Source organism: Paramormyrops kingsleyae, chromosome 24, assembly GCF_048594095.1.
Source record: "Paramormyrops kingsleyae isolate MSU_618 chromosome 24, PKINGS_0.4, whole genome shotgun sequence".
Lineage (NCBI taxonomy): Eukaryota > Metazoa > Chordata > Actinopteri > Osteoglossiformes > Mormyridae > Paramormyrops > Paramormyrops kingsleyae.
The window spans coordinates 13,224,907-13,236,494 of record NC_132820.1 but is presented as its reverse complement, the minus strand read 5'-3'; the positions used below and the strand labels follow the sequence as shown (position 1 = coordinate 13,236,494).

Here is an 11,588-nt window from a genome sequence, read left to right as displayed (position 1 = left end):
ATCGGAACCAGACACACAACCAGCGAGTCATTGTTGTACACAGGTTCTAGCCTGCATCGGAACCAGACACAGAACCAGCCAGTCAGCGTTGTACACAGGTTCAAGCCCGTATCGGAACCAGACACACAACCAGCCAGTCAGCGTTGTACACAGGTTCTAGTCCGCATCGGAACCAGACACACAACCAGCAAGTCAGCGTTGTACACAGGTTCTAGCCCGCATCGGAACCAGACACACAACCAGCAAGTCAGCGTTGTACACAGGTTCTAGCCCGCATCGGAACCAGACACACAACCAGCAAGTCAGCGTTGTACACAGGTTCTAGCCCGCATCGGAACCAGACACAGAACCAGCCAGTCAGCGTGGTACACAGGTTCAAGCCCGTATCGGAACCAGACACAGAACCAGCCAGTCAGCGTTGTACACAGGTTCAAGCCCGTATCGGAACCAGACACAGAACCAGCCAGTCAGCGTTGTACACAGGTTCAAGCCCGCATCGGAACCAGACACAGAACCAGCCAGTCAGCGTTGTACACAGGTTCAAGCCCGTATCGGAACCAGACACACAACCAGCCAGTCAGCGTTGTACACAGGTTCTAGCCCGCATTGGAACCAGACACACAACCAGCCAGTCAGCGTTGTACACAGGTTCAAGCCCGTATCGGAACCAGACACAGAACCAGCCAGTCAGCGTTGTACACAGGTTCAAGCCCGTATCGGAACCAGACACACAACCAGCCAGTCAGCGTTGTACACAGGTTCTAGCCCGTATCAGAACCAGACACACAACCAGCCAGTCAGCGTTGTACACAGGTTCTAGCCCGTATCGGATTCAGACACAGAACCAGCCCGTCAGCGTTGTACACAGGTTCTAGCCCGTATCGGATCCAGACACAGAACCAGCCAGTCAGCGTTGTACACAGGTTCTAGCCCGTATCGGATCCAGACACAGAACCAGCCCGTCAGCGTTGTACACAGGTTCTAGCCCGTATCGGAACCAGACACAGAACCAGCCAGTCAGCGTTGTACACAGGTTCTAGCCCGTATCGGATCCAGACACAGAACCAGCCAGTCAGCGTTGTACACAGGTTCTAGCCCGTATCGGATCCAGACACAGAACCAGCCCGTCAGCGTTGTACACAGGTTCTAGCCCGTATCGGATCCAGACACAGAACCAGCCCGTCAGCGTTGTACACAGGTTCTAGCCCGTATCGGATCCAGACACAGAACCAGCCCGTCAGCCCCCCTGTCCAGGGTAATGAAATGGACACAGGCAGCAGCAGACATGTTGGCAGCTTAGGGAACTCGAGCAGAGAGGGAAAGTGGTCTGGCTCACACACAGTGGCTCAAAGGGTGTAGGTGTGTATGTGTGTGTGTCTGGCTTGGGGGGGTGAGAAGCTGCACTCCTGTGAAACAGTGTGGTCACATCCTCACCCCCAGATGACCATTTAAGTGGAAACATCCGTTATCAGATAAGAGCCACGGAGACACACGGCAAAGATCATAAGTATAAAGTGAGAAGTAATGGCTAGTGAGCTGGTTATGATGGCTCAGCTGGTCACATGGTTCACGGGCCAACCAATGAGAGCTCGGGCCAGGAAACTGGAGCAGAATCAGAAATGGAAGTATTTACCTCAGTCTGTCCCCGTCAGCCCTGCAAGGAAAGAGAGAGAAACCAGAAGGTTAGACGGCTGCTACGCCCAACAGCCTCACACACGGCCTGGCCTCAGGGTCATGTCCCGAGAGAGCGAGAGCGAGAGCGAGAGCGAGAGCGAGAGAGAGAGCGAGAGAGAGAGAGAGAGAGAGAGAGAGAGATGGTGGCAGTCACCAGGAGGTGGCGCTATTGTCAACGCACTAAAAAACACTGGGGGGGGGGGGGGGGGGACCCATAGGGATCCAAACATAAACCATAAACTGAGATGGGGAGTTTGAGGGTGATGACAGCAGTTACCACACAGTGGCAGCGAACCTCTGAACTCAGGTCCTTCACAGTAACAGAAGGCAGAGTGACCACACACACACACACACACACACACACACACACACACACACACACACACACACACACACACACACACAGGATGAGCAAACATCCGCCAGAAAAATGGTACCCGCAGCAGACAGGAAATCGTCTGCTTTCAGCGGCCACTGTGTGCGTTCCCACGCTGCCTGTACAAGGATCCAACAGGGGGCGCTCATGTGCCTCAAACAAAACACCCACCTCCATCATCAATTTTACCATAACACCCCCACCCTCACACTTACACCAAAAAAAGTGCAGGAAAAAAAAAAAAAAAGAAAATAAATGGATTGACTGAGGCAGAGCCCCCCCTCACCCCCCCAGCGAGGAGGCTGATCAGCACTCCATGTGCACCTATGCAGACACACGTGCCAGGATCACCTTGGCAGCTTTGTGCCCTGGGGAGACAAAGGCATGTCCTGCCCTGCAGAACAGCACCCCCTAGTGTCAGAATCAGACAGGGGTCCCGAATGTGGAGATTTCCTAACTCAATCCACACATCACAGCCTTAGATCATTCAACTGCATGAAAATATACGCCTCAAACGCATTGAAAGAGGCTGATATGCCCGTGTGGCTGTTGCCCAACACGCACACAGACACTTCAGGACGGGGGGGGGGGGGGCGCATCGGCTCAGGGGCAGCAATGGCGAGGAGCAGCATGTCCGCCTAGGCCCCCGCCAGCGCTGCAGCACGCCCAGCCACATGTCACCTTTCCTCCTGTAAACCGCGTGTCGGGTGACTGAACATCCGGGGCTGAATCACAGCATTTATTTACACTTCGCGGTTATTAAACAACAATGGCACCCTATTGTAATCCTGCCATGCCTCTCTGAAAACACACACCTACGCAAAACACTCAAACTTCTAAGCAGACGATCCAACATTAGAGATACCATCCGCTGCCAGTTTAAATCACGTATCACAGACAAGTGCAAGTCCCTCATTCTCTGCAAAAAAGCACCAGACACTTAAGTAGCTCACTCCTTCTTGTTTTCTTGAGGATAACATTATATCATGGAAGGAAGCATGCGTGCACGCAGACACACAGACACGCAGACACGCAGACACACACACGTCGGGTAAACATATCTTAATGGGGACCTCTCATTCATTTCTATTTGAAGAATGCTGACACTAACTATGACAAGCTTAACCCCTACCCAGTCCTAACCTTAACCATAAGTAACCGGACAAAATACAAGAGTTTTTGCATTTTTAGTTTTTCATTGCAGTCACAGGTTTTTATAAAATTGAGTTGTCCCTTATGGGGATCAGGAAACTGGTCCCAATAAGGGGGGGAAAAAAACGGATATCCATCACATTGTGGGGACATTGTGTCCCCATAAGGTAAGGTATTCCCGCACCATTCATTTCTATGGGAAAACTCTAATCCCAACATGACGACCTTAACCCAGCCCAGCCCTAACCATAAGTAGCCAAATTAAATATGAGACAAAGTTTTTTGATTGCATTCACAGATCTTTGTGGGAACCTGAAAAATGGTCCCCACAATGTCAAAAAAAAAAAATTTTTAATTACATTTTGGGGAACATTTGGTTATCACAACGTAATAAAAACGTAATTCACAGACAGACAGACAGACACACACACCTACACACACACACACACACACACACACACACACACACACACACACAGAGTACTGGCCTCTCCTCACGGATGAAGGGACTCAGGAAGTGAGTGGTGAGTGGGGGATGGAGACTGTCGTCCTCATGGCTGTTGAGCTGGCCGCTCTGATGCCTGGAACAGAGAGACAGAGACGGAGACGGACAGCTGTGAACCACCGAAACGCAGCAGACCGGAGTGCATCGGATGCTCACGGCGTCGGCACGGAAACGGTGCAGCGCACTAAGGCTGTGGATGGCTCCTGCTAATCCAGCTCCTTTATGAACCACAGTTTAATTCTTCATAAATTCCTTTTTCAATGCAGAAGTACGTTTCTCCAAAGAGAAGCAAAGTCTTAAGGCAGCAGTGCGTTGCAGTAAAAAATCTGTCCACTGGAGGGCAACATAAACACCCCAGCATTATTTTGTGTGTCCACTTGGCACATTCCTTAAAAACCATGGGTTGGCACCTGCTAAATAGCTAAACAAATGCAAATAAATGTACTTCAATCTGCAATGAATCTGCAGACATGGGTTGACCTGACCCCACCCCCTAGAGGTTAGAAACCTGAATCGCAACCCACAGTTCACTTAAACTGCTAAACAGTTCTGATAAAGTCAGTTGCTGAAGTTTTTGAGTTTGCTGCATGACCTACTACGCACTAATAGAGACGAATCTGGCTGTTATACCTGAGGCTCCTGATTTGTGTCAGTGACTCATTCCTAACAGTTTTAAATGGTTTAAACCATCAGTAAAAACAACCCGAATTTCAGGCTCCAGCTTGTCTCTCTGCTGTCGTGAGTCTGCTGTGTGTTTTAAAGCAGAAAAACCCAGCACGCTGCAGTTGACATTTACCACAGGAAGCGGCAATTCAGGACAGAAGTGGCACAGAGCAAGGAAAACCCCACTGCACTGAGACATCTTCACACGCATATCAGCTCATCTCAGTTCACCTTTAAACTGGGAAATGCTTCTTAACCGATGCAGATCAGAAACCAAACCAGCAGCCACATTTACACAGCTACATTGTCACACAAGCAGCTGGCCCAGGGCCTTCCAGAAAGGGTACGACGCACACCCACGAAGAACGCCGCCCCCCGCAGACCAGTCTGCAGCTTCCTGGCTCAAAGACGAGTCATTCCTGCACTCTGTCGTTTGCCATCTCACGCAAGCAGTGAAAGGACGAGCCACATTGAGGTCAGATATGCTCTGCCAGTGAGGCGTTTGCAGTGAGAAGCATGTACGCAGTGTCAGTATGGGTCTGTGCAGAGCAATGGAAGGGGTCTGAGATACGCATCAGTGTTCCTCTGGCCTGAGCAGTGCTATCTTTGCACTGATGGGTGCAAAGATAGCGCCAAGTTTAGAGCGTTATCCATGAGTGGTAAAATCACGTGTAGGAAAGCACGTGGGAAACACCTTCACCATACATGAACCTAGAGCTGGGCGATATAGCCTAAAAATAAAATCTCCGATTTTTTTCACAGTAAATCCGATTTTCGATTTTAATCGATTTCCCCCTCCCCTACTCAAAATCAAACTACAGATGTCAAAACAAGTTTTAACTTTATTTTATGCACTTTAACTCTAAAGTAAAATCTGACAAGCCAAAAAAGATGCTTGTGAGATGGCAGACCACGCCATTGTAAACACTTTTAGAAACTTGTAAAAGCATGTTAATGAATCCCGGCTTTTCCACAGTATGTATGGGCACCATGTCTTTTGCAATATACATCGCGACAGCGTTTGTTATCGCCTCCCACCGTGCCCCATTCTTATCATATGGCACACAGTTCGAAAACGTGTCGGGGACGGTTGCTTGCTTAACTTCGGATGTTGTGCTGGCGCTGCGGGTATTTTCATTTCGCTGGAAGCTGCACTTCTCCCACTCCGCTGCGTGCCTCTGCTTTACGTGCTGGAATAAATTTGTCGTGCAGCTTCCTTTGGTTGCAACAGTTTTTAAACATACTTTGCAACGAGGACCTGTTTGGTCTGTGTCCGACGGCGCAAAACCGAACCATTGCCATGTTGTTTGTGAATCTGCTACAGCGTTTGGGTGCGCCGCGCTAATTTACCCGTGAAGAACGGTGCGTCGCATTAGTTTCGCTTTTGGTGCTTGCGTGTAAAATACGTAATAAAATCAATTTTCATAAAAATACATCGTTCTGAACTGTAAATTCGAATTAATCGATAAAATCGATTTAACGCCCACCTCCACATGAACCGCTCTGATCAGCGGTACTGATCTTACCCTGATACTGAGCTCTCTGATATAAAAGGTTGCGCGGTCATAACCTGATGCCAGAGTGTAGGACAGCTGAAGAAGCTCTGCGGGAAAAGCCTTCACAGATCTTTCTAGAATTTTTGCCCTCATTTTCCAAAAATCGACGGCACCCACGCATCACCACATAAGGACAGGGCGACGGCCATAGCTGGTGGACAAGCGGGTCGTAGTTGAGTTAAGAATTGTGGGAAGTCACCTCACTTTGCAGCTCTGACTACTTTTTCGATTGAAATCTGAGGAATCCAGGTGACGCTACATCACACACCAACAATGACTTAAGAACTTGACACCCTATTGGAGAACAACTAGACACCGTTGACCTGGGGTCAAAGGTTAGTGAGGCATGACACATAAACAAAGTCGGCTAGGCAGCAGTTTCTACCCCTTGTTCCTCATTGACTGAAAGACCTCGCTTACGACTTTCCAATTGCACTGAAAACTGACTGGTGAAACTGACGGCCACAAGTGGGAAGGTTTCGTGGAGCTGAGCCTGCCTCCTGGGCCCGGTCCTACCCCCAGGGCCCGGTCCTACCCCCTGGGCCCACAGCTCAAGCAGGTTTCCCAGCGCCCTTAATACCCTGACGCTGGCATCACGACAGTGACTTAAGTTCTGCCAGATAGAAATGTTTTACTACACAAAGTGCTCGCACAGAACAAAAGCCCAGAAAGATGGAAATCGCAGGTAAACAGAGAGAATCAAATGATTCATGGTCCCAGAGGTTCAACAGCAGTGTCCTGCCAGATGGATCATCAATCAGGCTGTTCTACGGCAACAGACGAGGAGTTTAAGGTGAAAGGGAACGGGTGAAGGATTTGTGGGTTGGTATTCGTGGAAGGAATTTTTACTAGACGAGTGTAGGCCACTGACGGTTCCTTGCAGAGCATGGGTCCACACCCCAGGTACCCCCCCCTCCAAAATCACAGACTATCATGCCTCATGAAAAATGAAATGTAAATCGTATGCAAGGCCCAGCTCTGACATGGAGGCTCAGCCAGTTAGCAGTCAGGGACTAATTGCTGATGATGGACACCCATGGCACTGACCCGGCGGCGGTTGGTGACCTCAGTCCCACCAATGACATACCATCCACCTGGTCACCAAGCTGACGACTGCTCCCCTTTTGCTGGGTCGCAAAACTACAACCGCCCGGTTCCTGGTTCCTACATAGTGGTAAAACGTTTCACCTGCCCCCTTTAGCCGTGTAATAGCAGCATAGCTTGTAGGGGGCCGCCGGCTCGCTGCCATACCGACCTGTTGGCACAGCAGCGCCTCTTCCTGTCGTTCACCTTGAGCCAGCGCCGTATGAGCGAGCGCTTTTGGCGGGGCGAGGAGCTGGGCGTGGAGCAGACAGAGCGCGGCGTGTCCTCATCGCTCGACGGCGTTATCGCGATGGACGGCAGTGGAAGCTGCTCCCTGGACCCCCCCAAGCCGACTGGCTCCCCCACCCTGCACCTGCTTCGGTGTGACCTGGGGCTGCCGTCCGGCCCAGGCTGGCCAGACCTCCCCACAGCACCGGCCCCTCCATTCCCGCCGTGAAGCTGAAGGTGTAGCATGTCAGCCATCGCCCCCGCTGCCCTCCAGGCATGAGAGGCCCACAGAGGAACGGGAGAGTCTTGCGGTCTGGATTGTCCTAGCCGGGTTGCAGCTTCCTCCTGCTGTCAGCGCATCACAAGCAGCGAGTCCAACGTGAGGCCTTCAGTTCTTCACTGCCCGGTCCTGCCCTGTCACACAGCCCTTGTGACTCAGCCACTGGCAGCTGTGCGGTACTTGTACAGGAAATCAGTTTGGAGGTGTGGCTCTGTGGCAGTGGGAGGGGCTTCAGCTCTAGGCAGAGCAGCCGACACCGGGGCGCGGAGCTGGACCGCACTCCAGTTTCTGCCAGGTCCAAACGCCGAGAGGCGGCCGCTCCCTGGGAGCCCTCCACTCTGTACCTCAGGGCTCCCCCTGCTGGGACCCCCGTCCACAGCTTCACGGCTGGTCCTGTAGAGCAGAGTGCACAGGGCAGCAAGGGGCAGACGGGCAACCACACACACACACACACACACACACACACAGAAACCACACGGCTCTATCACACTTACACTTACACTTTCCTCTCCCTTTCAAACACACTGTGGGCCAGTTGTCAGAGGCTTTCTATGTTCATGGGGCTTTCGGCAGAAATCGACCTGGACTAATGTTATCCATCCTTAGCCAGAAGTCGCTCACTTGAAAAACAAAGTTCCTTCTTTTCACGGTTTAGAACGATTCCTCCTCAAGAAGGGGAATTCCCGGGCAAAACAGCCACAGCTTCAGGGCATCCTCAAAAACGAGCCGGCAACATCTGAATAGCTAGAAAGTCGCCGGGACTTGGCACAGACGCAGGTGTACGGTTATCTCTGCGTTAAAGCCCCATCATCTCACTTCTGCAAAATGAGGATCGGCACAACAGCTGCACTGTGCTCGCGGTAAAACGCCTCTATAATTATGCCGGACACGGGGGCATCGTGGGTCTGACGACTTTCTGAAAGCCTACAGACTGGATAAATATAACAGCCGACATTACCGCTGTGGTGGGGGCAGCTGTGGCGAGGGCCCGGACGCAGGTGGATGGCACAGCGGCGACACTGGCCAGTTGGAAGGGATTTGCAGAAGCTCTGGGATGATTGTTTCTTTGCTTCTAGGAGGCGGTGAAAAAGTACTTAGTGTGAACTGCTACAGTATAAAATTTAGCTGTAGAAATTGGCAAGAGTACATTATGATTATTATTATCAGTATACTAGACAGGGGCAGCCCAGATACACAAACATGCCACACTGAACTTAGCGTCATCACGCGGCTCTAAGCACTTCCAGAGAAGAGGTCCCTGTTTGGAGAAGGAAATGGTCACGGGAGGGGCTAAGAGGCCCAAACACGGAACGCGGTCACAGCTCGCCCCCCAGGGACAACCTGCACAGTGACCACAGTCAAAACAGCGTCTTTCCATTTGATAAATCAAGTGCTGCATAATTACTCAAGATCATTTCTTTCTGAGCAAATAATATACTGTGCCCTGGCTGCAAACCAGCACATGCATGGTTAAGGATTACGGCAAACACAGCTTACAGAAACACTAAACAATACGAGCAACATGATAGGCGATAGGCCTGGAATAAAAAGTGTTCGGCCAAACAAAAACAGGGAGTATTAAATAATAACGATTTACTTGAAACAAATCCATTCATAGAGGTGCAGCGGAGTCTTAGGTCACCTGACAGACCTCAGCAAATCAGTGTGCAGTCCAGCGAGAAAGCGACAGGCACAATAAGTAATGGAGAGAAGAGTATCTCACGCTGAGAAAACAGAAAGCTGTCAGGCAAACACAGCTATCGGACGCATCAAAAGCTAGGAGGGACCCCTGCCCTCAGCCGCAATGGTACAAAAACAGAGCCTGGAGATAAGGCCAGCAGAAACACAGGAGGGGCTCAGGGCCCAGGGCCCAGGGCTCAGGGCCTCTTCTCTGGAAGTGCTCAGGGCGCCGCTGGTAGACTGATACACCTGCGGCTGTGCTCCCATGCACCCTTCACTATGATTAATGTGAAACCTCAACAAGACCTTCCCACCCGTGGGGAGTTAGACTGGGTCATGGCATCCGTCTCTGACAGGGTCTCTCTTCCTGTTAAATATGACCAAAGGTTTAAGAGAAAATGTGAACAGCACCGAAAGTTTAACCTTCCTTAACACCAAGTTCCCAAGAATCAGCTCACGGCATGCTTACAGACACTGAAATGCCGTCAGTGACCAATTATCATCTCACATACTGGCAGTTAATGGAACATCTATGTCTTAAAAGCATTACTGATTGACCCAGATTTCACATATTCATTGTGCTGGAGAGTAACTGAGACCATGAGTAGACATGCTGAGATATTCTGGAGCCTCTTTTGGGTGAATAAAAAGCCTTAGAGTCCATTAGCTCCTCACAAAAGCAGTAAGTTGCCCGAGTCTCTCCCTGACATCCATACATGCGTGTTCAGCACTCGCTTCCTCTCTCCGCTCAGCTAATAAATAATGCAGCTGCCATCGCTGCCGACGGCGGAGATCGCTGTGCGATCGCTTACGGTGCAGCTTGGCTTCCCGGGAAAAGTGCTGCGGCCTGCGTCCCGCGAGCAGGGGACAGGACCGGAACCAGCAGCTTCCCCCCCCCCAAGGCCACCTCACCCCAGACATGCGGCTCAGGAAGCTGCACTCATTATGAAAGGTGATCAGGCACCCTTTAGCAAAGCACATGACCTGAATTCCTTCAGCAAAATAAATGTGACAACTCTATAAATATACCACTGAAACTGTAAGCTCGAAATGGCTTTGGATAAAAAGGGTGTGATAACCATCTTGACAATGACATCGTTGTCAATGCACCATGCCCGCAATTAATGGGCGTTACGCTCGTCACCTGCGATTACAGACCCGAGGCCAGCCAGCCGGACTCCCCCAGAGTGTTCCTCCTTCCATAAATGTCACCGGTCCTCCGTGAGACCCTATATGCCAGCCGTTGGGCCTGCAGGCTCCCCTCCACATGGCACAGAGAGGAAGTGGGTGGCAGATTTTAAAAAGCCCGTCCTGAACAATGGAAGCACTGTATTATTTCAGTCACTTTGGGGGGAAAACACGTGCAGATTGGCTTACGACCATGTGTACAATCTGTGCCAATGTCTGGAATGTTGTGGGTTCAAATCCCATGGCTGTAACCCCAATTCTTCCAGGATCTCTGGCTGACCCTTGTCTTTGATCTTCACTTGTGCATGGCTTTGGACAAAGAAACCTATCAAATATATGTAAATATGGGTACAACCCTATTGCTATTGATGAAGTCATAATTCAACCACTTAAAGAGGTTCCATTCCAGCTAAGCATCATAACAGAAGAGAGACGCATAATAATCCAGGGTTTAAATATGGCCTATGTGTCTGGCTTTATTTTCTTATCTCAAAGCACATCAATACATGAAAACAGATTCAGACGAGACAAGCCAAGATTCAAGTTTTAAACGCAACTACTCGATTTTAAAAAAAAAGCATCCATTAAAATTTGCCTTTGCGATTATTTGGCAATATAGCAAAAGGAAGAGGAGCTTAAACATCACAACAGCACGACTGCAATACAAATACATCTTAAAAGAAGACATTCTGGTTTGACGGACTCACCTAATAATGTGAGATCAGCCATAGATATGTCACATTTGGCCTCTCAAACTAACCAACCCTGTCTTTGTCATCACTTTGCCTTAAATTACTTTGCTTAAATGTACTTTCTACAATCTCTCTCTCTCAGAATAATCACTGCTCAAACACAGAGCAGTGCTGTCACATAAGCCACATCACCTTACAAAACACGATACATGATAACCTTATTTTTTTCTTTGTGAACGCATTGTGCGTTTTGAATAGGGCTGAACGACAATAGAAAAAAGTTCACACTGTGATATTTGAAGTTTTTGGGATTTTTAGGAGCTGAAAATGAACTATAGCCAAATAGAACTTATCTACCAACAGATTTGCCAAGTAAGTTGGTGGTGTAGCCACAAGTCGTGCCAATAGACAAAGCAGTGCTAACCAATCATTTGCTTTTGGTCAGCATTGTCTCCATGGAATCCAAAATATTTCCAAAACAGCGAAAGATAAATCTACTTAGGAAAAGACA

General features: G+C 49.7%; 1 protein-coding gene across 11 annotated transcripts in view; it reads right to left on the bottom strand.

The window, feature by feature from the left end:
- The window catches only part of LOC111850619 (protein Aster-B-like), a 63,926-nt gene that overhangs the window by 24,020 nt on the left and 28,318 nt on the right, over positions 1–11,588 (bottom strand). For 9 of the 11 annotated variants that reach the window (XM_072706206.1, XM_072706205.1, XM_072706209.1 and 6 more), the window contains exons 2-4: positions 7,182–7,910; positions 3,691–3,783; positions 1,634–1,654 (exon numbers count right to left, since the gene is read on the bottom strand). In XM_072706206.1, the coding sequence (XP_072562307.1) occupies positions 1,634–1,654; positions 3,691–3,783; positions 7,182–7,492 (425 nt within the window). In that variant the 5' untranslated portion in view covers positions 7,493–7,910. The remainder of the gene's footprint in view (positions 1–1,633; positions 1,655–3,690; positions 3,784–7,181; positions 7,911–11,588) is intronic. The other 2 variants (XM_072706214.1, XM_072706216.1) reach the window with 1 other exon arrangement.